At 42.7% G+C, this 25,970-nt stretch overlaps 1 protein-coding gene across 3 annotated transcripts in view; it reads left to right on the top strand.

The window, feature by feature from the left end:
• Positions 1 to 24,003, top strand: part of doc2b (double C2-like domains, beta) — a 295,785-nt gene extending 271,782 nt beyond the window's left edge. For 2 of the 3 annotated variants that reach the window (XM_042309299.1, XM_024393614.2), the window contains 5 exons: positions 2,760 to 2,886; positions 13,708 to 13,865; positions 17,986 to 18,067; positions 20,507 to 20,603; positions 21,342 to 24,003. In XM_042309299.1, coding sequence (XP_042165233.1) covers positions 2,760 to 2,886; positions 13,708 to 13,865; positions 17,986 to 18,067; positions 20,507 to 20,603; positions 21,342 to 21,478 — 601 coding nt within the window. In that variant the 3' untranslated portion in view covers positions 21,479 to 24,003. The remainder of the gene's footprint in view (positions 1 to 2,759; positions 2,887 to 13,707; positions 13,866 to 17,985; positions 18,068 to 20,506; positions 20,604 to 21,341) is intronic. The other variant, XM_024393613.2, reaches the window with a different exon arrangement.
• Positions 24,004 to 25,970: the final 1,967 nt, after the last annotated feature.

Below are 25,970 nucleotides of genomic sequence, written 5' to 3'. Positions count from 1 at the left end.
GCCAACGGGATTCGTAACAACTGGACCATGCAGTTATGTTGCGGGCGCAGAGTCACTCGGCCTCCAGGAGTACCCGACCATGATAGTTGCCATGGTCCTCCCGGATCGGGAGATTATAGGGTGGAACCCGCGACTGAAGCCGGGAACCCCAGAGTCTTTGATGGGGACTTGAAAGCCCCATATGGGTCCCTCTGCTCTCTTACCAATGCGGCCATGCTGCTGCAGGCCTACCTGCTGACTCTTTTGCCACGGCTGCTGGAGGGCACAGAGGAGGTCCTCAGGAAAGCAATGGAGGTGTCTCGCCTGCTTTCCCTGATCCAGATGGATGTGGCCCGTGCCAACGGACGGGCCATGGCGCAGGTGGTTACCTCCTGGCGTCATCTCTGACTGGCCCAATCCCATCTGCCAGCTGCCCTCCAGAGCACATTTGCCACTCTCCCCATCACCCCAGGGCTGGCGTTTGACCCAGGGGTTGATGACATTCTGGACCAGACCGATAAGGTTCGGAGGGACTGGGAGACCCTGAGATGGTTCATGCCGCCTCCTCAGGCCCCGGGTCCAAGGCAGACAGACCCACCTCCAAGGCAGTCGCCACCCACCTACACCCGAGCGACAGTGAGGTCCCTCTCTTGCCCCATCGCCTCATGCTGAGAGAGATACAGCATGCGTTGGAGCAATTACCTGTCAACCGTCACCACCATAGAGACGTGCCTGGGGAACCAGGCGCTCTGGGCGCCAGAGGAGAGGCAGGCCCTGGCAGGACCACTGACACACCCTTCCCCGGCTAGGGGCAATGTGGGCAATGTGGGAGGAGGATGTGGAGTTCCCCTGGGTGTTGTCCACAATGCTCGAGGGGTACCGACTTCAATGCCGGTGCTGGCCCCCGTCCTTCAAGGGCCTTTTTGTCACCACGGTGGCCGACCCCCTGAAGAAAACCCTGCGGCTGGAGATCTCCTCACTCCTGGACAAGGGTGCCATCCACAGGATTGAGACATCAGAATGGCTAGGTGGGTTCTACTCCACTTATTGTGTGGTCCCCAAAAGAGACGGAGGGTTTCGGCCAATTCTGGACCTCTGCAACCTCAATGGGTACTTGAAGGTACTGAGGTTACACATGCTGTCCCCAACCCACGTGTTGTAGGCTGTGTCCAGGGACCAGTGGTTTGTGAAGCTGGACCTGAGGGATGCTTACTTCCAGTACCTCCGATTCGCTTTCGAAGGGGCAGCTTACGAATTCATGGTACTTCCCTTCGGCCTCTCCTTGGCAGCCCGCACTTTCACAAAGTGCATGGACGCTGTCCTGGCACCTCTCATATCCCGAGGATTGTTGACCCTCAATTACCTGGACGATTAGCTGATTTGTGCCCCAATCAGGACCCAGGTCCTGTCAGACAGAGACATGCTCTTGACCCATATTGGCGGGCTCGGGCATTACTATAAACGACAAGAAGAGTCTCCTGACGTCCACCAAGAGGGTGGCCTTCATTGGCATGGAATTGGACTCCGTCCTCATGAGAGCACGCCTGCCCACCAGAAGGGTTCAGGTGATCTTATCTTGCCTCAAGCATTTCTATCCTGATGGGAGTGGTCTTTTCCAAGATGACAATGACCCCATCCACAGGGCATGAAAACTATGTCAACTGTATGACATGTCCGTCTGTCACCAGATCTCAACCCAACCCAATGCCCTATTTAGCCACTTTATGTTGGTGTTTCCTTTATTTTGGTGGTTACCTGTACATGAGAAAACAAGGATCAACTTAACACTGAAATATCTCCAGTAGTCTCAGAGAGGAGGAATAGGTATACAAATAGAATTAATAGAAAGGGGGTTTCCATTCAAGTCAATGATGGCATAATGGGTGGACTGCAGCCATTTTGAGTGTACCCTTTCCTGGGTCAAAATTATACAGGTTAAGACAACGTCCCAATGTTGCAAAGAGTTATGGGATATTAGTATCCCGTTGTCCTAACCTTCCCATCTTCAACCTAGACCCATACCAAGAAGTAAAAGTTGGAAGTGTACCCTTCTATCTGTACTGTGATTGGTTGAGTCAACTCAACTGACATTACACAAAAAAACATTCCATTACATGAGCCATATCAGTTAGCGTCATTTGAATGAACATTCTACATTACTATGGCAATCCAGCATCAGTTGATAGAACGTTCCCATATACCATGGAAAATTTGCATCACAGGTTTACCAGTCAAATTGCCATGGATAGAGCTTCCAAGACTGTTATATTCATTCTATTTCTATGAGAATATGGCTCTATTCAGTCATATGAAGTGTGCTGGCTGTCACTGGCAACACGGTAAACACATCATTGTCGTCTGTTCATTTACGAAGTTCTCTGCAGAAACGAACATACATCACTCCTGACACACAGAAGTATGAAATATCTCACTCACTCCCAGGGATGGCTAATTCTTAAAATTCCTTTTATCGCTACTGATCTAGGCAAAACGGCCGGGAAACCTGGATACTGGGTTTGATTATTAAATAGCAGCCCACAGTCACTTCAACTCTACTGCTGCTGACTCTTTTTCAGTGTCTCCCCATTTTTTTCCTCCTCCTATCTCTCTTTTGCCCTCTTCGGATTTTTCTCTCTTATAACTGCTTTGTATCTTATGATTGATCTGAATATGGTTGAATGCTTCTTATCCTCCTATCCTCTCATGCCAAAATCTGACCCTTAATATACTCATCTCTCTCTCGTTTACTCTTTCCTCTCTCTCTTGTTCTGTACTTTCAGGATTTCAGTGTGTGATGAGGACAAGTTCCGCCACAATGAGTTCATCGGAGAGACACGCATTCCCCTCAAGAAACTCAAGCCCAACCAGACCAAGAACTTCTACAACTGCTTAGAGAAACAGCTACCTGTAAGTTATCTCCAATTTGCCTTTTTCATCCTGCCCTTTGAATCCAAATGTAAGCATTTCCTAAGGTAAATTGGTTATTTGGTCTCCACTGCTAAATTACAAACCTCGACATGTAAATGTTATGTTCTGTATGTACATTTAATTTGCCTATTTAGAAATCTTACCTACTGTTGAAAGACATCAATACTGTATGTCTTCTGTTATTAATAAACAATGAGCCTTGAAACATCTCACATACAGCCCAAATCCTTAACTTTATGAAACAACCAAAGTCATTTCAATGGAACACCACTTACTGAGGGGTCTGTTCAACACTGCCTCTCTCCTCTAATTAATTAAGCAGGTTAACAGCATTAAAGACCAGAGAGAATGACGCTTGTTCTATGGATTATGAGAAACCAATTATATTTACCAAGGACTGAGCATGGATGCAGGAGGCACATGATTGACTCACAAGTGCTACTTACTTAGTTCACTGGAGGCTGTTATTGTCATCAAGAACTAAGAACAGATACAGTCCTTGGTTCACCCCAGACCTGACTGCCCTCGACCAGCACAAAAACATCCTGTGGCGGACTGCAATAGCATCGAATAGTCCCCGTGATATGCAACTGTTCAGGGAAGTCCGGAACCAATACACGCAGTCAGTCAGGAAAGCTAAGGCCAGCTTCTTCAGGCAGAAGTTTGCATCCTGTAGCTCCAACTCCAAAAAGTTCTGGGACACTGTGAAGTCCATGGAGAACAAGAGCACCTCCTCCCAGCTGCCCACTGCACTGAGGCTAGGTAACACGGTCACCACCGATAAATCCATGATTATCGAAAACTTCAATAAGCATTTCTCAACGGCTGGCCATGCCTTCCGCCTGGCTACTCCAACCTCGGCCAACAGCTCCTCCCCCGGCAGCTCCTCGCCCAAGCCTCTCCAAGTTCTCCTTTACCCAAATCCAGATAGCAGATGTTCTGAAAGAGCTGCAAAACCTGGACCCGTACAAATCAGCTGGGCTTGACAATCTGGACCCCTATTTCTGAAACTATCCGCCGCCATTGTCGCAACCCCTATTACCAGCCTGTTCAACCTCTCTTTCATATCGTCTGAGATCCCCAAGGATTGAAAGCTGCCGCAGTCATCCCCCTCTTCAAAGGGGGAGACACCCTGGACCCAAACTGTTACAGACCTATATCCATCCTGCCCTGCCTATCTAAGGTCTTCGAAAGCCAAGTCAACAAACAGGTCACTGACCATCTCGAATCCCACCGTACCTTCTCCGCTGTGCAATCTGGCTTCCGAGCCGGTCACGGGTGCACCTCAGCCACACTCAAGGTACTAAACGATATCATAACCGCCATCGATAAAAGACAGTACTGTGCAGCCGTCTTCATCGACCTTGCCAAGGCTTTCGACTCTGTCAATCACCATATTCTCATCGGCAGACTCAGTAGCCTCGGTTTTTCGGATGACTGCCTTGCCTGGTTCACCAATTACTTTGCAGACAGAGTTCAGTGTGTCAAATCGGAGGGCATGCTGTCCGGTCCTCTGGCAGTCTCTATGGGGTACCACAGGGTTCAATTCTCGGGCCGACTCTTTTCTCTGTGTATATCAATGATGTTGCTCTTGCTGCGGGCGATTCCCTGATCCACCTCTACGCAGACGACACCATTCTATATACTTTCGGCCCGTCATTGGACACTGTGCTATCTAACCTCCAAACAAGCTTCAATGCCATACAACACTCCTTCCGTGGCCTCCAACTCCTCTTAAACGCTAGTAAAACCAAATGCATGCTTTTCAACCGATCGCTGCCTGCACCCGCATGCCCGACTAGCATCACCACCCTGGATGGTTCCGACCTTGAATATGTGGACATCTATAAGTACCTAGGTGTCTGGCTAGACTGCAAACTCTCCTTCCAGACTCATATCAAACACCTCCAATCAAAAATCAAATCAAGAGTCGGCTTTCTATTCCGCAACAAAGCCTCCTTCACTCACGCCGCCAAGCTTACCCTAGTAAAACTGACTATCCTACCAATCCTCGACTTCGGCGATGTCATCTACAAAATGGCTTCCAACACTCTACTCAGCAAACTGGATGCAGTATATCACAGTGCCATCCGTTTTGTCACTAAAGCACCTTATACCACCCACCACTGCGACTTGTATGCTCTAGTCGGCTGGCCCTCGCTACATATTCGTCGCCAGACCCACTGGCTCCAGGTCATCTACAAGTCCATGCTAGGTAAAGCTCCGCCTTATCTCAGTTCACTGGTCACGATGGCAACACCCATCCGTAGCACGCGCTCCAGCAGGTGTATCTCACTGATCATCCCTAAAGCCAACACCTCATTTGGCCGCCTTTCGTTCCAGTACTCTGCTGCCTGTGACTGGAACGAATTGCAAAAATCGCTGAAGTTGGAGACTTATCTCCCTCACCAACTTCAAACATCAGCTATCTGAGCAGCTAACCGATCGCTGCAGCTGTACATAGTCTATTGGTAAATAGCCCACCCATTTTCACCTACCTCATCCCCATACTGTTTTTATTTATTTACTTTTCTGCTCTTTTGCACACCAATATCTCTACCTGTACATGACCATCTGATCATATATCACTCCAGTGTTAATCTGCAAAATTGTAACTATTCGTCTACCTCCTCATGCCTTTTGCACACATTGTACATTGTATATAGACTCCCCCTTTGTTTTCTACTGTGTTATTGACTTGTTAATTTGTTTATTCCATGTGTAACTCTGTGTTGTCTGCTCACACTGCTATGCTTTATCTTGGCCAGGTCGCAGTTGTAAATGAGAACTTGTTCTCAACTAGCCTACCTGGTTAAATAAAGGTGAAATAAAAATCAAAATCAAAATCAAAATAGCTATTGTGTGGTTATTTTACGTTACTGTTGCTAGTCAAATATGTACAATAGCTCCACCTTAAATTTCAATTGAACTTGAGATCTACTAAATCGATCTTTGGTTTAGCTGCAAAATGTGATTCTCTAAACTTTCTGAAAATGTGGGTTGCTGTTTCCAAGAACCTTAGTTTGGGAGCATTACTTTTTATGAATGAGCTGAATGATAGGGTACATATTGATAGCTTTTCAGAGTCCTTTCTTAATATTCACTCTTTTATCCAAGTGTGTCGGTAAGATCTCCTAATTTCATCTGGTTTAGCGGCGCTCACAGAAATACTTTTCTCTTACCGTCGACGACACAATCTGCTCTGAATACTCAGAGAAGGCTTAGCCGTCAGCCTTCGACTGAACAGCACTGTCTTTTTCGCTGGCTTTCCAATGGACAGCCTGTGGATTACTGAGCTATGTGCTGCTGACGCACATACAGGCTCACACACACACAAACAAACACACACACACACACACTCGTTCACTCACTCTTCTCATTCCTCAATTAGACTCTTCCCTTTATTGTTTAATTAAAAATAACCTATGTCTAGAGCTTTCTTCTGGCTATCACCTCTGCTACCACAGCTTCTACTATATATGTGAGCACGTGTGCGCATATGAGTGCGCATATGAGTGCACGTGTGCGCACTGACAAATTTTTGTTTGTCAGTGTGTGTGTGCAGACCAGCTGGGCTCTTGCAGCCAGCCTCACACCTGTATTCAGCTGCTTTGTAGCAATGCAAAGCACCCCAGCAGGGGATAGTTTAGAGAGGGTCTCAGTCAGGGTTGCACAATTAATCGAATTCACATTGAAATCGCAAAATTGACATGCAATATCCATACATCATGCAATATTTTGAAATGCCACTCAGTCACGCGTTGCGTCCTTTTTATAAATTCTGAACAAAATTATGAAGGCAAAATGTAAAGTATTGGTCCCATGTTTCATGAGCTGAAATGAAAGATCACAGAAATGTTCCATATGCACAAAAACATTATTTCTCAAATTGTGTGCACAAATTTGATTACATCCCTTTTAGTGAGCATTTCTCCTTTGCCAAGATAATCCATCCACCTGACAGGTATGGCATAACAAGAAGCTGATTAAACAGCATGACCATTACACAGTTGCACCTGGTGCTGGGGACAATAAAAGGCCTCTCTAAAATGTGCAGTTTTGTCACACAACACAATGCCACAGAAGTCTCAAGTTTTGAGGGAGCGTGCAATTGGCATGCTAACTGCAGGAATGTCCACCAGTGCTGTTGCTAGAGAATTGAATGTTCATTTCTCTACCACGTCTGAGACCGGACAGCTGATGAAACTGTGGGTTTGCACAACCGAAGAATTTCTGCACAAACTGTCAGAAATTATCTCGGTGAAGCTCACCTGCATGCTAGTGGTCCTCACTAGGGTCTTAACCTGACTGCAGTTCGGCGTCATAACTGACTTCAGTGGGCAAATGCTCACTTTCGCATGCTGGAGAAGTGTGCTCTTCATGGGTGAATCCCGGTTTCAACTGTAACGGTGAGATGTCAGACAGCGCGTGTGGCGTTGTGTGGGCGAGTGGTTTGCTGATGTCAACGTTGTGAACAGAGTGCCCCATGGTGGCGGTGTGGTTATGGTATGGGGAGGCATAAGCTACAGACAACAAACACAATTGCATTTTATCAATGGAAATTTGAATGTACAGAGATACCGTGACAAGATCCTGAGGCCCACTGTCTTGCCATTCATCCACCACCATCACCTCATGTTTTAGCATGATAATGCGCAGCTCCATGTCGCAAGGATCTGTACACAATTCTTGGAAGTTGAAAATGTCCCAGTTCTTCCATGGCCTGCATACTCACTAGACATGTCACCCATTGAGCATGTGTGGGATGCTCTGGATCGACATGTATGACAACATGTTCCAGTTCACACCAATATCCAGCAACTTCGTACTGCCATTGAAGAGGAGTGGGACAACATTCCACAGGCCATAATCAACAGCCTGATCAACTCTATGCAAAGGAGATGTGTCGCTCTGTATGAAGCAAATGATGGTCACTAGGGTTGAATATTTTCCCGGTATTTTACAAATGTTCCATCCCGAAAATAAATAAATGTTCTTCCTGCTAACCCGGTATTTCCCTCCAAAACCAGAAGTGTCATTCAAAAGCATTATAAAGCATATAAATATGCTTATGTCTGGATTTGATTAAAGCTTTGATTGAAATTCAAGCCTGATGCTCCCTGAGCCTGATGAGCCATACATTTTATGAGCCCTACATTAAAGACATTCAATGACCCTAGCCTCAAAAAAGCCCAAATGATTGTGCCGTTATCCAATAAATACTGTATATGACATAGGCACATTACTCACAACAGAAAAACACAAAAGCCCATAGATGTAGCTAGCTATATGCTCTCTTGGGTAAATGAATTAAACTAGCTCCTGTAGGCTAATCTTTTTCAGTGTGAACTGTATTACTGTACTGTATTTTATTATACTGTATCATATGGACTGGAATTATGCACACTGTTCAAACCATGATGAAGCAGGGAGAGAACATGTGACTGGTGGAGCACATGTGACCTACACAGTTGCTAGTATAGGCTAGCGAATTAGATTTGAATTTTGAAATATATAATAGGTCCTATTTGTATAATTAGTAGGCTGACGCATATATACACTACCGGTCTAAGGTTTTAGAACTCCTACTCATTCAAGGGTTTTTCTTTATTTTTTTACATTTTAAATTCTTCAAATAGCCAACCTTTGCCTTGATGACAGCTTTGCACACTCTTGGCATTATCTCAACCAGCTTCATGAGGTAGTCACCTGGAATGCATTTCAATTAACAGGTGTGCCTTCATAAAAGTTCATTTATGGAATTTCTTTCCTTCTTAATGCGTTTGAGCCAATCAGTTGTGTTGTGAGAAGGTAGGGTGGGTATACAGAAGATAGCCCTATTTGGTAAAAGACCAAGTCCAAATTATGTCAAGAACAGCTCAAGATAAATGACAGTCCATCATTACTTTAAGACATGAAGGTCAGTCAATAGGGAAAATGTCAAGAACTTTGAAATTTCATCAAGTGCAGTCGCAAAAACAATCAAGCGCTATGATGAAACTGTCTCTCATAAGGACCGCCACAGGAAAGGAAGACCCAGAGTTACCTCTGCGGCAGAGGATAAGTTCATTAGAGTTACCAGCCTCAGAAATTGCAGCCCAAATAAATGCTTCAGAGTTCAAGTAACAGACACATCTCAACATTAACCTAGTCTCCTCTGAACAGTTGATCAGGCCTTCATGGTCGAATTGCTGCAAAGAAACCACTACTGAAGGACACCAATTAAAAGAAGAGACTTGCTTGGGCCAACCGCCGTGTTTTTGTGAGACGCAGTGTGGGTGAACGGATGATCTCCACATGTGTATTTCCCACCATGAAGCAAGGAGGAGGAGGTTTTATGGTGTGGGATGCTTTGCTGTTGACACTGTCTGTGACTTATTTAGAATTCAAGGCACACTTAACCAGCATGGCTACCTCCAGCATTCTGCAGTGATACGCCATCCCATCTGGTTTGGGTGTAGTGGGACTATCATTTGTTTTTCAACAGGAAAATGACCCAACACACCTCCAGGCTGTGTATGGCCTATTTAACCAATAAGGAGCGTGATGGAGTGCTGCATCAGATGACCTAGCCTCCACAATCCCCCGACAACCAAATTGAGATGGTTTAGGATGAGTCGGACCGCAGAATGAAGGAAAAGCAGCCAACAAGTGCTCACATGTGAGAACTCCTTCAAGACTGTTGGAAAAGCATTCCAGGTGAAGCTGGTTGAGAGAATGCCAAGTGTTTGCTAAGCTGTCATCAAGGCTATTTGAAGAATCTCAAATAAACTATATTTGGATGTGTTAAACTTTTGTGGTTACTACAAAATTCCATGTTATTTCACAGTTGTACTGTCTATACTATTGTAGTTGGTAGTAAAATTAGTAGAAAATAGTAAAAATTAGTAGTTGAGTAGGTGTTCTAAAACTTTTGACCTTTCATAATATTTATCCTAATGTTATTAGCGTATCTGCTCTTTTGTTGTCCTTCTCTTCATCATTCTAATGACATGAATAATAAAGGAATATAATTAGATGCAGAAGGCTTTCACATGCATAACCCATCATTAATTAGCTAAATACACAACGAATAATGCATACAATTAATTACCTGAAAGAGGTGGGCTAGGACATCTACTGTATATATAGAGCTAAATATAAATCTAGAACAGAATTATCTATTTTGGATGCAATTTGAATGGACTTAATGGAGAGAGAGAGACTGCGAGAGTGGCATGCACTGATTTAAAGCAACAATATTTGAGTGAGACTGTTTTAAAACTTTAAAAATACAAAAATCTTTACAATAAAAAAAAATAAGGTGAAACCCAAAAGCCAGATAGAGATGGGTAAATTAGACGCGCATTCGGTCTTTATATTACAGTAGCATGGACTTTGCTGCAGCAAATGTAGGCCTTCCGGTCACAAGAATAAAAGTTATGATGATGAGATGGTAGGTCTACATGCATTGTGAACTATGCGCCATACTGAGATGGGCTGTCTGTCCCCACCCTGAGCGTTGATGATTCATCATGTGGAGGACGTAGAGAAGCCATATTTAGATATATTGCATATAATTTAAGAGTTCCATTTCATGCCATGCTGTCATATACATAATGTATTATAATTTACTGGTTTCTTGCAGTTATTTATCCCAGGGAAAAGGGAGTGGTTTTGGGCTGTAAATCCAGGTAAATCTCGGTATCTGGTCACACCAGATACTGACTAGCCCCTGCTTTAAAAAAAAGTATCTCTGACCAACAGATGCACATCTGTATTCCCAGTTATGTGAAATCCATAGATTAAGGTCTAATGAGAGGGAGTGAGAGTGGCTTGTTCACACAGCAGTCAATAGCAAAACCGGGACAGGCAGATACTTTCATAGCAGGAATCAACATAATGCATAGGCTATTACTGTTGACCAAGTAATGGTTTTAGAACAATCTACAGGAACGTTGTGTAGCAAAATCACAGACAATTACAGACGTAGTCCTCCTCAGTCACTCTGTGTGTTGAGTACCAACTTGAGGGTAGTTTAGAGAGGGTCTCATTTCTCCTCAGTCACTCTGTATGCTGAGTTCCAAATGAGGGTAGTTTAGAGAGGGTCGCAGTCCTCCTCAGTCACTCTGTATGCTGAGTACCAACTGAGGGTAGTTTAGAGAGGGTTTCAGCACTTCTCAGTCACTCGGTATGCTGAGTACCAACTGAGGGTAGTTTTAGAGAGGGTTTCAGCTCTTCTCAGTCACTCTGTATCCTGACTACCAACTGAGGATAGTTTAGAGAGGGTCTCAGTCCTCCTCAGTCACTCTGTATGCGGAGTACCAACTGCTAAGCCCTCCCCTTCCCTTTAGTGTGTGCTTGTATCCGTTGTCTGGCTCTCATTAACAGCACACACTTCTGGTATGAAGATGGCCTCATAGCATTCAGTTCCTTGGTTTGCCCTTGTTTGTTGATGGTTGTCGTTGCTCTGTCGTTCCTTCTGTATTCAATGCTACAGGTCTTTTACAATCTAGTTTTGACTCAAGGGTACTCTCTCGTGGACAGACTCCATTAACATAAATGGTATTGTAATGTCTGTCAAAAGACTGTGGGTTATGACGACTAATGAGAGACAGTTGTTCCTGCATGTAGGTTTTTTAACATTTGTTATTTGAACAAATCACGATTTAGCGGGTGTGTGCGTCTTTAGAAATTCAGAAGGGGAGGGGACATTTGGCCTATAGCCCGAAACCTTCAAAAGACAGGGCTGTGGAGCTACTGCCCTGCCTCTGATCCTCACACTGTGTCTTTTCTTAACATCTCCCCTGAAAACCTAATCTAGTTTCTAACGCAGTTATACAAGATTTTAGTTCTGGGTTCACAAATTGAACAAAAGTGATATATTTGATTCTTTATCAAGGTTAGGGTTGCAGGTTTTTCAGAAATCCCAACCAGGATTTCTGGGAAACCTAGGAATTTTGGGAAAGTTACCAGAATGTTGATTCAGCTTAGCTCTGAAAGATGTGGTTTGACAATGACCAAGGTGTCGGCTACATGACAAACAGATCCCCCAAGGCTACATAGTTCTTACCTTGACCATACACTGGAAATTCAATATTTCAATATTTGGGCTGAATTATTCATAGCCGTTCAAGACAACACCGACAAAAATTGGAGCTGAGACTTCTTTCCATGATTAATTCAACTGGGGTTGGCAGACACTTTTCCCCATCAAGCAGGGAAGAGAGTCCATGACATATTTGCTGCTCCAGTGTTTTTGGGGGCAGAATGTAGTATACTGCAGGGATCAGCACAAATCACAACAGAGGGATATCAGGGGAGAAAGCTGTTGACCAAAGCAAGTCAATACACTCCATCATTGCGCGGCCGTGCTGATCCGCTTGATGCCGTCAAAGGATGTTGATGTAGATGCGTAACCAGGGACAACAGGACAGGGTTGATCAGAGAGTGGTAAGGTTGAATCAGGGGTAGTAGGTGAGGTGGCCCCTTGAACTCTGCTACAGCTGATCTGGGATCGTTCTACGGGGCTGGACTTTGAATGGTGACAATCTGCTCAGAAGAAATTTGTTGGTTCTCATGCTGTCTCTTGTTAGTCACAATATTGATGCTGGATGCTTTCTTCTACCTCAGCAATACAACACTTTGGGTATTTCCAGTATGTTTGTGAAACATTGTGCTATTAGGAACACTTACACACTTTTGCTTTAGATTCACAATATTGTGTGTTCCATGATGAATAATGTGACATATGTCAGGGACAATATGACAATGCAGTGTACATTCCATTTTATCTGTCCCCCTTACCAATGTCCAATTCTCTACTTCATGCTTTTTTGTGTTTGTGTACTCTCCCTCTCTCTCTCTCTCCATTCATTGCCCTTACTCTTTGGTCTGCGTTTTGACTTGCTGTTATTTTTTTCTCCCCCAACGATGATTCAGTTGGCCTTGAAAGTCTCTCAGTTCAGCAGTTCATTTATTCTATTCAAATTCTCCACTGCACTGTTGTTTTCCCCATCGCTCATCTACTATGCTCTCTCACCGTTTGAACCGGGAGGCTGTTTGAGGGCATCTCTGTGAAGCCCAGTGCAAACGTAAACAAGTAGTCACACAGCAGGGCAGGAATTATCAGACTCCTTCTGCACAGCAAATTAGCTAGCGTCATTAGCCCAGAGTTCTGTGCAAAGTGCTTTTCCGATAAGGTGGACAGTGAATCGGCAAATTTGCACATCTTAGGTTTGGAATGTAATCGAGATGTATGGGCACATGGTATTAAAGTAACTGCGAAGAGTTGCGCTGTGGCTGTGCAGTCACTTGTGCCAAGTATGGACTTTGAGTGTCTTGCATGGAGATTGATTATAGGTGTAGTCTAAGAAGCACACAGCCATACTCACTTTGCAAAATCAAACTCCAAATTAGGTCACAACATTCGATTAGATTCCGAAACTGATCCATGACATTTGCATTTGGAGAAAAAGCCCATCTAAAAAGCCCTTACTCAAAACTTGGCCATCAAGCCTAACTGTTGGAGTTACTATGTACATCCCACTCAGTCTCTACCTCCAGTCTCCTCGTGTAATGGGGTTGTGGAAGTGAATATTAACCATTGCAACTTCTAAACTGTTGATCCAACTGTTGGACTTCAAGAAGATCCACTTTGCATCAAAATGTTCTTAATAATGATGGTGGTATAGGATAGAGTATATAATGTGACGTGTGTAAGACTATGTAGCTATCGAGCATGACACCTCCACTATCTACTCACTATGCTCATTACCTTGGACCCCTGACCCCTGTGTGTCCCCAATCCTTACCCCGCAGATCGACAAGACGGATGACAAGTCCCTGGAGGAGCGAGGGCGTATCATGATCTCCCTCAAGTACAGTTCCCAGAAGTCTGGCCTGGTGGTGGGCATTGTCCGCTGTGCCCACCTCGCCGCCATGGACGCCAACGGCTTCTCAGATCCCTACGTCAAAACGTGAGTTTGTCACACATTCTCGAGATAGCACACGTCCCCAAACACACGCACTTCAGACCTCTAGTGGTACTGGATTGATGTTTGCTCATCATCTCTTAGGTCTATCTGTATGGAATCAAGCTCTGGTTTATTACTTTTTCTCTGTTTTTATTAGGGTAACAAAAGTTCCCTCCATTTGGAAATGTTGTCTGATACAGTACTAGACTAATACATTTGATCCTAGTGTTGAAAAACATGATGCCTATCAGCCAATACCTCTTTTGAATATATGCGAAAACTCAGATTACCCTGATAACATCATTTACTTTGACATTTAGCCAAAGGATCTCGCTAAGCCTAGGGCTGGCAATCATTGCTAGCAGACTAAAGCAAGATCCAAATTCACCACGGTGTATAAAGTCCCTGGAACAAAACAGCTACCAGCAGTGCTAACATTTCAGCGGTGAATCTCCTGTGATTACTCCCCAACATGAAAGAGATGTACTGCGCAAGAGGCTATCCTGAGGGCTGCAATTATGATGGGGTGTTCTTTTAATCACACCTGAACATTACTGTACTTCTTTCATCTCGCTGAATGGTGGAAGTGCAATACATTACACTGACAAGAACTCCACAAAAACAACCCACTGGGCACAGACCTCAATTCAACGTCTATTCCACATTGGTTCAAAGTAATTTCATTGAAATGACATGGAAAAAACATTGATTCACACCAGTGTGTGCCAAGTGGGAAAGGAGGAAGACTCATTGAGAGAGAGGACAGCAATTCCAACCAGCGATGGAGAACCACTCCCCAAATCCTGAAAGACTCGCAGCCCAGATAATAGATTTACAGACTCCCTTTTATGAGGGCTTGAAAGAGGGTTGCATCCCAAATGTCTCCCTATTACACAACATAGGGAATAGGGTGCTATTTTAGATGCAGCGGAGGAGTATGCTCTGTTGAATAGAGAAGAGCTGCAATGATTTTCCTGTCCTCCGACACCCAATGTCTATGTCATGGCTGTCTGGCTTCAGAAGGCTGCCGGACACTGAGTCGCTCCAACCCACTGTGTTGATGATAAGCTGGGCTTTTGTACTGGGCCTGTAGCTCTTTTTCACACACAGACACACACACACACACACCAGTTGACAGGGCAGTGGTCCCTCTGAGTGTTACACGTGGTCAAAGGAAACATTTGATTGACAGGCTGGGTGAATGTATGACAAGCGCACGCAGCATTTAACATTGCACAGTGGTGAGAATAGAGACTCATAAATGCTTTAATATAGTCTGTGTTAAAGGGGTTTGGGCACTTTGTTGGTTCTCTCAAAGGCCTTCTACATTTTCAGTGTCAACTTAGATTATAGAAACCCCTGTATCCCCTCTGACTCATTCTTTTGTCTTCGTTGGCAAGCCAAGGCTGCGCTGCCGGCTTTATTGACTATGTATGGCCCAAACAGTGTTGAGTCACTGGCTTCTCTGCAGAATTGTTTTTTTTCAAATGAATGAGCTCGACATCGACACAATTAAAGCTTCAAACTAGCCATACTCCCCTTTGAGTCTAGATTACAAGGAAGTGAAAAGTTGTGCAAAGGTGAAATATTTTTAATGGCTGCTCTAAATACCCTGATAATGATCAATTAGACACCCAGGAGCAATGAGATATGGAGATTATTGCACAATGTGAAATATTGGTATTTCATTTCATTCATTCATTGGTATTTCCTGATTATTCAACTTTATAATAGAATTATATAGTTTTGCTCTAAAATGGTAAATTGTGTGGTCTGGCTGGACTAGCGGTGATACCGCATGCTCCAGCACACATCTGCAGTGGTAGTGTGGGTTTGAATCACACATGCTGCTTACGCCAAATCCTGACTCTGCCATCAGCATGACGCAACAGGAACTGGGATACGTTGGGCCAGGCACTGTTTTTCCACTCCTCAATTGTCCATTGTTTTTGATCATGTGCCAACTGGAGCTGCTTCTTCTTGTTTTTAGCTGATAGGAGTGGAACCCAGTGTGGTCGTCTGCTGCAATAGACCATCCGTGGCAAGGTTCGACAAGTTGTGTGTTCCAAGATGCCGTTTTGTGGCCTGCCTGTTAGCTTGCAAGATTCTTGCCATTCTCTTTCAACCTCTCTCATCAACTGTTTTCACCCACAGGACTGCCGCTGACTAGATGATTTTTGTTTGTCACACCATTCTTGGTAAACCCTAGACACTGCCATTCGTGAAAAGCCCAGGTGGGCTGCCGTTTCTGAGACAATGGATCAGGCGCGTCTGGCACCAATGATTATACCACACTCAAAGTCGCTTAGGTCACTCGTTTTGTTCATTCTAATGTTCAACCGAACAGTAACTGAATGCCTTAATGCCTGTCTGCCTGCTTTATATAGCAAGCCATGGCCACATGACTCATTGTCTGTAGGAGCGATCCATTTCCATGACCGGTGTGGTGTACCCAATAAACTGACAACTGAGTGTATATCTACATAAAATCACAGTGCAATGCTCTGCGGTAATCATTTCTTTGCTATACTATTACCATGGAACAAGATTATTCAAGATTAAAATAAAATACCTACAGAGCAGCCTCCATATGTATCCAGGAGCTTGGTCATTCATTTGTCACCTAAACATGAGCACATCCACGTACAGCACTTATGGGAATCTTAGATCGGCTAATTAATTGACTGGAATGTGGAGACCTGTGTTTTCTTCACATGGGGCCTTGTAAATGGGATTCCCTCTGAACTTGAATGAGGTTTCTAGCAGCTAATGGAATTCCTCAGCCTGAAGAGCTAGAGGCTGCTATAGTCTGGAATAAGGTTCAGAGAAAATCTCTCTTTCCTGCCACAAGTGAGATCTGTATATTACTTTTGAAAGGGAGTAGAGACATTTTATTTTACCCCATGTTCTTCCTCAGGCACTGTTGAGACTAGTACATTTTTGACACTGTAGCCATTCTATAGGGTACAGGTAGAGTTTGTAGGCCAGGATGAGCTGTGTATGGGGCAAATATTGTCCTATGTTATTTAATTAAAGTGTGAGATGTCGGCCAATATGGACTATGCAGTCAAGTTGGTTTGAGAAGAAAGCAGTTGGCTTTATAGCGAGAGCCTTACTACAGACAGAGTCAAGTACTGCAGTTCTACTGGACTCAGTGGGGAGCTCGATCAAACTTACTCGAGCTCCAACTTCAGTCAAGCCCCACTACTCCACCCACGGTTTGAATCACACATTGACTCTTGGGGGTACCCAAAATCTATTTGGATTTCCTGATTTTGTAATATTATGTATTTTTTTACTCAAAACATTTATGGAGGTGTTGATTGTTATGGGGTGCCCAGCACTCCTGTAATTCTAAACATGACTGTTGCTCTCCAGACTCTGTCATTGTGCATTGTCAGTATGCACAGCACAAAAAGAACCACTGCTGTAGGAAGTCATTGTAATGACTTCCATTATTTACTTCTATTCGGGAGCATTGCGAACATTTTAAATGTATTTCTGGAGATCAGAGCTTTCAGTTGGACCTAGGTTGTGTCTCAAATGGCACCCTATTCCCCATATAGTGCTTTTATGAAGTAGTGCACTATATGTAACGTGGTTTGCCATTTGGGATGCAATCCTAGTCTAGAGCCACCAACTCCATGATATTGTATGTTAATACAATATGGTAATCAACCTTTCAACCCATAGACTGTCAGTCACTGTAGCAACAGCTTGCTTAGTGCTGGCCCTCAGTATGCTGCCCACCATCAGGTTATTAAATATAATGCCACAGCAACCTCTGGTGGTAGAATTGGTATAACATTCAGTTTGATCAGGCTCAATTAATTAGACATATTTTCTGTCTCATTCATTTTCATAAATACCTTTTCTCATTCCTTTTAATATTGGAAATGTTATGTCAAATATGATATCGCTATATTTAAGTCAGTCATTCCTGCTGGACTACTTAGAGCTCAGAGTAGCAAGATGTTTCAACATTCTGTGTCCCTGGATGGAATCTCCTGACTGCCTGTCTATTATAGTGTACAGCACACCCAAGAATCCACAGAAAACAACCGTAGACTGTAGAGAGACCTTTGCTGTCAATGAAGGTTACTGCTTTATGTCTTGTCTGCAGGTACCTGAAGCCTGATGAAAACAAAAAGTCAAAGCACAAGACTGCTGTGAAGAAGAAGACCCTCAACCCAGAGTTTAACGAGGTAAGGAAGGACTCACTCTCTCTTCCTCTCTTTTCGGTCTCTCTTTCAGGGCTGTCTTGTCTCTCTCAGATATCACAAATCCCTCCAATAATCCTTCCCATTTAAGACTTGAGACTGAGGAGGAACCAGACATTTTCAGATAAAGCTTTATCAACTTACTTATGACACTCATTTTTCAAATTTGTCTAATTATACCTAACTTTTTTCCAGAATGATAGAACTATATGAAAATCACAACTTTAATACTAACTCATTCTACATGTACTAATCTTACCATCACATCTCTTCTTACCATCACATCTGGCACCTCTATATCTCTGGGTATCACACACTAGTGTTCATTTTTTACTAGAATGCGTTGGATAAAGAAGATTGTAATTATTTTATTGGATTTTTACCATTTATCACAGCCATTAGCATGGCAAAGTAGCAAGTAGCAACAAATCGTAGGTTAGAAAAGCCAGTTATCTGTTGATGATGTTTCAGGGCACAGAGGTGAGTTTCCATCCCCTCCAGCCGACTCGGCTATGATGCTCCGGGCCTCCTTCAGATCAGCCCTCTGTTAATTGTCATTGAGAGGCCAACTTGACTGTAGTAAAAGCTTGTTTCCCCCACATCTCCTGAGCCTGCCTCTTCTTCTCTAAATGCCACACAACCACTCTACCATTAGTCTGTTATGCTGTTCAGAGCAGTGGGCTCCAGAGAGGCCCCGCTTTCATGCTCAGACCGCTGCCAAAGAGCTAGCTTACTGTAGCACTCGACTGCAGCATCAAGTGGCTCACATCGGAGTGTTCAGCCATATCAGAGTGAATGGCGTCCTCCCAGACCACGCAAAGCCTGTGCCTTGACATTTCCAATGACATTTCCTTTAGAACCCATTTCCATCCTGTTGCTTGTTGGCCTTTCGGCTCAAGATAAGGCAACCTGGGCTTCCTGTGCATTAGGAAGGCATTTTGATTCAATAAGACAAACAGATAAATTTGAGTATTGTGGGATTGATAACTAAATGGATTCTCCTCTATCAGCATGATTATGTATGGTTAGGCAGCAGTAATTAATTGTCATTGATAACATTATTTAATTATTTTATACACATTTATACTTGTTAAAATATCTAACTGTTTGACCTCCTAAAACACCACTTTCATGGGGTTTCTTCAACATTCTAAAGCTCCCATTATTGAAAACTCCCATGACTTTCAACATTCTATTCATTGTAAACAATGTGACTTTGGATGCAAATCAGCTACTTTGAACACTTTCCCCAAAAAAGTACACAAAAATGTATAGTGTATGAAATCTTAGTCTACTTCTCTGCTATTCATATTGGAACAGAAATATCATCTACCAATCAAATTATAGCAATTGGGGAGCACATGAGAATGATGACACACAGCTCACCACAATCCACTAAAAAACGAACCCGCTATAACAACCCCCACACTCACTAACCAAACTACAATATTCATGGGTTGCATGTTTTGTCACAATATTGTTTTGAACATTCTCTTGAGGACTGATGCCCAAGTGAATGTTCTACTCAATGCTTTGTTAATTAGCACTGGTGAAGATTTCATCAAAACATTGCTAGCTAATGGCAACATTGCCCTTTCTCTAAAGTAAATTTGATGGCATCATAATGGTGGCAAAGTTTTTCCTACTTATTATTTCCCTGCTTTAGCACTGTCATCTCATTTCCAAGCCCCGTTCAGAGTGACTGGGTTTCAGTCATCAGCCAGGCACCAATATGGGCAGCTGCAGCGTCCGTAGGACATTCATCACAGTGGCAACGACGCGACTGAGTGACGGAGGTGTAACCCGTGAATAGTTAACCCTATAGCCTACCTATCTAAAACATTCACTATAAATATTACTACTGCAATGTACTGGTACTAGTACCTCTGGGCTACTTACTACTACTTCCTAGTCTCCCACTGATGGCTACTATAAACTATTTATTTTTAAAAGTCCCTCCCTCTACTACAACAATTTTTCAACACTAACAAACTTCTTCCACTAGATGCACCATCATATTTCTCTCCCTAAATAATAGCCTAAAACTTTTCTAATTCCTTATGAGTTAAAGTGTAGTAGTGTGATGAAATATGTGCTCTAACTGCCCCACACTGCAAAGTAATAAGGTTAGTATAGTAGTCTATAAAAGTAATCAGACCAGATATTTTTATATATTCTTGACGATATTTCACTGCTTCACTTAAGTAAAAAAAAAAAAAATTAAAATCTTCAACTAAAATAAAAATAGCTGAAGCAAGTCACACAATTTTACTTTATGTAAAATTATATTTCTAGTATTTAAATAAGATTCCTTTGATTATGTTTCTGGTGGAATCTTTTTGGGGGGATAACCTTGCTTCCTGTAAGAAGCTGTTTGGCATGTCAAGTTTTTACATTATTTAAATGTTTTACTGACTTTTGTAGGAGTTCTTCTATGAAATCAAATACGCCGATCTCAGCAAGAAGACACTGGAGGTGACCGTGTGGGATTACGACATTGGCAAGTCCAACGATTTTATAGGTAAGCACTAAGCAGGCGTTACCAAGCGTAGTGACCAAAGCGTTGTGCGCAACTGCACACTGCCCTGCCATCCACACCAGTGACACTCCTGACCAGCCTGGGCTCCCCTGCCTCTCTGCACCTGGCACCTCTGTTTACAACTCCTGTTCACCCACCAGAGGCCTCCATGTGTCCTGATACCTGCCCAGGGACACAAACGTGGATCTAAATGACAACAACAAACAACTGAGCTCTAAAGGAGCAAGCACGAAACCGTGACCCCTGGTGCGTGCCAGCCAGGCTATGAGCCTTTCAGATTGTAATGCCAACATGTGGTTGGTGGACGAGACATTGAATTTGAAGTGCACTTGAACTTGTCTGAGTGAGGGAAGTTCTGTAAATTACAAGGACTCTATGTATTTTGAAAGATTAGACGTTGAGGATTATAATACAATGCCTTCAGAAAGTATTCATACCCCTTGACTTATTTCACATTTTGTTGCATTACTGTCTGAACTTAAAATATATATATTTTTTAAATAATCTAATCCATCTATCTATACACAATATCCCAAAATGACAGTGAAAACATGTTTTTAGATTAAAAAAATATATATTTATTGAAAATTAAATACAGAAATATCTAATTTATACAAGTATTCACACCCCTTTGCTATGACCCTCCAAATTGAGCTCAGGTGTATCCATTTTCTGTTGTGTTCTTACCCTTTTCTGCTCTTCTTCCGTCCCCGCTCTCAGGTGGCGTATCCCTGGGCATCAGCGCCAATGGGGAGAGGCTCAAACACTGGTTCGACTGTCTCAAAAACAAGGACAAGAAAATTGAGCGCTGGCACACTCTGACCAACGAACTTCCTGGTACAACATTCAACGACTAATGGCCCATCCACACTACCTACACATTTGCAAGTAAGGCCCCTCCCATACTTGCTGTGGACAGGAGTTCAGCCTTGATCGACCAATTTACCAAATCACACTCCAGTTTTCCCATTTCCGGAGACATTTACCAAATCACAGCTCTTGTTTTCTGTATTTCTCTCCCAAGGTTTTGAGCTCACCCATTATCTTCTATCCCCTTCTGATAATGTGCTGTCTTTAGGGCTTATTTGATGATTCTGCACCTGCAGCTGTCCACGAAACACCGGTTTGGCAGTGTTGAGAAAGAGTCTGATGTATGTCTCAACAAAACCATAAGTGTGCAACACATGGGAAACAGGTTTGGTTTGCTGCACAAAACTAGAGAATAGATTATATTTCAATTGTTTGCTGTCCAGAGATGCATATTCACTAGGTTTACTGGCAAATGTACTGGCAGATATGGGGAATGTGCACTTTGTTGAAATGACAGGAGAAAAGTGTGGATTATTTACTTCAGACACTGCTCTAAAAAGCATGTCATGTTTACAAGTCTAGGACGCAGCTCCACACACCTATGCTGTTCCTCTCAAGTTCGTCTTTGCAGGAGAAAGGGGGAAAAAGACACACGTAATGTGTTTTATATAGATGGTTTACTTTCAGGCCATTGCAAATGTCTAATCCTGTGATGAAGGGTTTGGGCTAGGAGAGGGAAATGAGGAAGGGGTGAGGCATTTTTAATAAAGTAGCGCTAAGTATCTTGTTGCTTGTGTTTCAGTTGTTTTTATAGTAGAGTAAAATGTACACTACCCCAATCAGTGTATCAGATGAATGTAGACTATAACCCTTCTATCCCACAGTACAGTAACTCCTCTGAGAATGTGCACCCAAGTGCTGTGTGTTATTGAACCAGTTCATACATAAAATTCAAGGTCTGATAAACATCAGAGAGTTGCATTGGATGGCATGGGAGGAAGAGAATTGAACTTCTGCAGCCCCATTGGCAAACTGTCAATGATGTTGCTTGACGCGGAACATTGTCCATAGATCTATATTTTTAATGACATGAGGGCTGTCATGGAACTACCGATTCATAGTTAATGTAGTGGAATGTACGAGTTGGCGCTGCTTAGTCCCAGAACCCTATTTAGTCGATGAGAAGGCAATATGACTCAGAACACACTTCACACTTATTTGATATCAAAGCACGGTTTGATCGTTGTGCAAAATTAAGCATTTTGTATTCACCTTTTTATTGTTGCCTGTTGTCTAAGAAATCACAGGGCTAAAATGTAATGTTATGTGTGCGTGCACATGTTTGTACTGTATGTATGTTGTTGAACGCAACCAACAAATTGTCCTTTTAATTGTGAAATATTCAACTGGCCAATTCTTAGCCAACAGGTAATCATTGTATATGTATTGCTAGTGTTTTCCATTGTACATGTTGTTGGCATTCAAACTTGAACTGTACTTTTAAATTATGTATAGCAGCATACAACCAGTATATACCTGACAGGACATGATTATAAGTTGTTTAATTTTGTGTTATAATTTATTTTACCCATTGTGATATTTTTGACAGCTTTTGTCTTCCTTTAATAATCTCAAATTGTGTTCCATTTCATTCTTAAACATGCAGTGAGCTTAATCTCGAGGGTATTTTTCATTGACCTACCCATGTGGGCTTAACGTTCCTACTTCATCTTCACAGTTTACTCAAGAGAGGGTCAAATATTCCACCTGTCTATCTGAGCGTTCGTCTCTCTGGCCTGGTGTGGAGAGTGAAACACTCTCATTGGCTATGCAGCAGTCAAATATCTTCCCCTCTACTAATGAGAAGTTGTTTTGGACACAAAGGTCCAACACTATCTCTTCATCAGTCCTACAGGGGTCAGGCAGGCATGAAGGTGGTCTCTTTCTCAAATGCATATACAGTCGCAACAGCAGCCCAACCTGTGGAATTTTGTAATCTGTTTGCCTTTGTACTCAAAACTGGATATTATGACAAAAATGCATGCAGATGTTATTGGTTTGTCATGAAATGACTTTGCTTAATGTTTGATACTGCTGTTTTTTCTGTGAAAAAAATAACACAACTGTGGATGCTACAAGAATGTCAATATTTCTTCTGGACAACGTTTTGTACCTTTGAACACTATCGCATTGACTGTCTGGGGATGTGACTGCACGTGAAGAAAATCTCTGCCTCTGTTTTGTTCCTTTTTTTAACACTCAGGCAATTGTTTGCATAGTTCTGGTGGTTCTCTGGTTTTCAAAAAATTATTAAGAAAAACAATTCGATTTTCTCCTATTTCATTAGTCTTGGCACGGAATGGCCGTATGATTGTGCCTTTTCTTTTGTAACAGTGTATTTTTGCACCACTCAAGATTAGATCATAGCTTTTAATATGGAAATAATACATGGCACATTTATATTTCTGTAAATGCGTTAGTATCGGAACAGTTTCCCTCTTTGAATATTTCCCACCCAAATGACACGAGGCCAGTGTCATTCCACTATGTGATGGTGTTGACAGTGAGGGCAGGGGGGTGCAAGGTTGAGGTGGAAGCATGGATTTATACGTCTGTGGATGGAAGAGGTCACAATGAAAGGCAACAGGGTCTGTATTAACAAAGTGTCTCAGAGAAAGAGTGCTGATCTAGGATCAGTTTTGCCTTTTAAATTATAATGAATTATATTATATGGACAGGGGTGAGCTGATCCTAATCAGCATCTCTGGTCTTAGACGCTTTGTGAATGCGAGCCCAGATCCTGATTTCTGAACGTAGTACACAAACCACAGATAAGCCAGTATGCCAAGTTACATCTTCTACTTATATGGAGGATGTTTTAGTGTGTTTTTTTTACAGTAAACCGAATGTGGCAGACTGGTGACGGAAAGGCTGTGAATTTAATTAGTCTGAGCTTATTATCTTGGTCAGGTGTTTTTTTTGTACTGACAATTACATCTGTGGCAAGTTGCCAAGCATGCCACAGAACATTGTGTTTTGTAAGCTGTTTTCGGCTCAATGAAGGTATTCATCTTCAAGTAACAACGATAGGGTTACCAATATTGAGCGTACGCCATATTCATTACATTATCCAGTTATGTACATTTTTGACCCAGCAAAAAAACTCTACCAGAAACCAGAATATTTATTTTTATCCATATCCATTTTTGATTTATTTTAAGTATTACATTATTCCTTACATTTGTTTTTTACTCTGGCGAATGGTGTGCTATTTGTATGTTTAAATTTGAAATCTTGTTCAATAAAGTAGAGAGCCTAAATAATATTGCCTCATGTTGTAATGTCATGATTCTTTTGATTCTCAACCCCCAGTTCTGGAGAGCTACTGGGTGTGAAGGCCTTTGCTTAGGGCAAGAAGAGCCCTGTGGCTTCAGACTATTGGGTGTGGGAGAGTGGGAAATCTGGGGACCCGTTGTCCAAGTAGGCTACACGTAGCGACTGTATGTGTGTGGAAAACATTTAACCACAGGTAAGGCATTTAACTTGTTTAGTATAGTCCGTTTGTTTGTGTTGTTGGTCTTGGCTAGCTTAATGTTCCGGTCGGTAGCTAGCTAGCACTCAATCACGTGGCTGCTAGCACCATGAAAAGAGGCATGAGGGAAGCTTTAAAATATTGCCTTTTTCTAAGTAGTGAGAACACTTGTGAGCAGGCAATGATGAAAATGTATGTTTAGACATTGTACTTTTCTTGAGTTTTGTAATAGTTTTTTGCTGTGAATCAATGGGGTAACCACAGGTTGTTTTCCCCACAGGCAGGCGGGACTGTGACATTCTATCTAATACCGACTGGGACTCCGAAATCCTCCAACCAGGATTTCTGGGAAACCAGGGAATTTATTGAAATGTCACAGAATTTTGCAACCCTACTGTTATGTCAACTTCTCTGCAAGGGAATGGACCATAGACGGATTAAACTGAAGCCTGCCCTCTAGCGGTGTGTATTTGTAATTCCACAAGTGCAACATTTGATACTGTGACAGCTGGTCTAATGCTGCGTTGACATGCTGTTTTTGTTGTCTTTTTTTTGCGTGTCAAGTTTATTTTAAACAAAAAACAAACAACAATAACAACCATCACAAAACTATGATAACTGAAGTGAAAGGCTTGTATATTTTATTCCAATTGTCTATAAAAGTACTATAAAAGTAAAACAGCTTTTGCAAATCAAGTAGTCTTTTCTGTTATTCCTGTCTTTACAAGTACTCTCATTTCTCCTCCACTTCCGCAGTGGGAGGATTTGCTTTGTATTTGCCCCCCTCGACGTCATAGTGGATCACGTTGTCCCAGATGTCCTTCTTGGACGACATAAATGTTTATGGTTAACGAGACGTGGTGTGGTCACAACAACATGCAGGAACTCAAGTCCTTCTGTTCACCTGATTTAGAATTCCTCACAATCAAATGGCGACCGCATTATCTACCAAGGGAATTCTCTTCGATTATAATCACAGCCGTATATATTCCCCCCCAAGCAGACAC

Source organism: Oncorhynchus tshawytscha, linkage group LG30 (assembly GCF_018296145.1).
Source record: "Oncorhynchus tshawytscha isolate Ot180627B linkage group LG30, Otsh_v2.0, whole genome shotgun sequence".
Classification (NCBI taxonomy): Eukaryota; Metazoa; Chordata; class Actinopteri; order Salmoniformes; family Salmonidae; genus Oncorhynchus; species Oncorhynchus tshawytscha.
The sequence above is the reverse complement of the archived record's forward strand: the minus strand, read 5'-3'. Positions and strand labels throughout refer to the sequence as shown.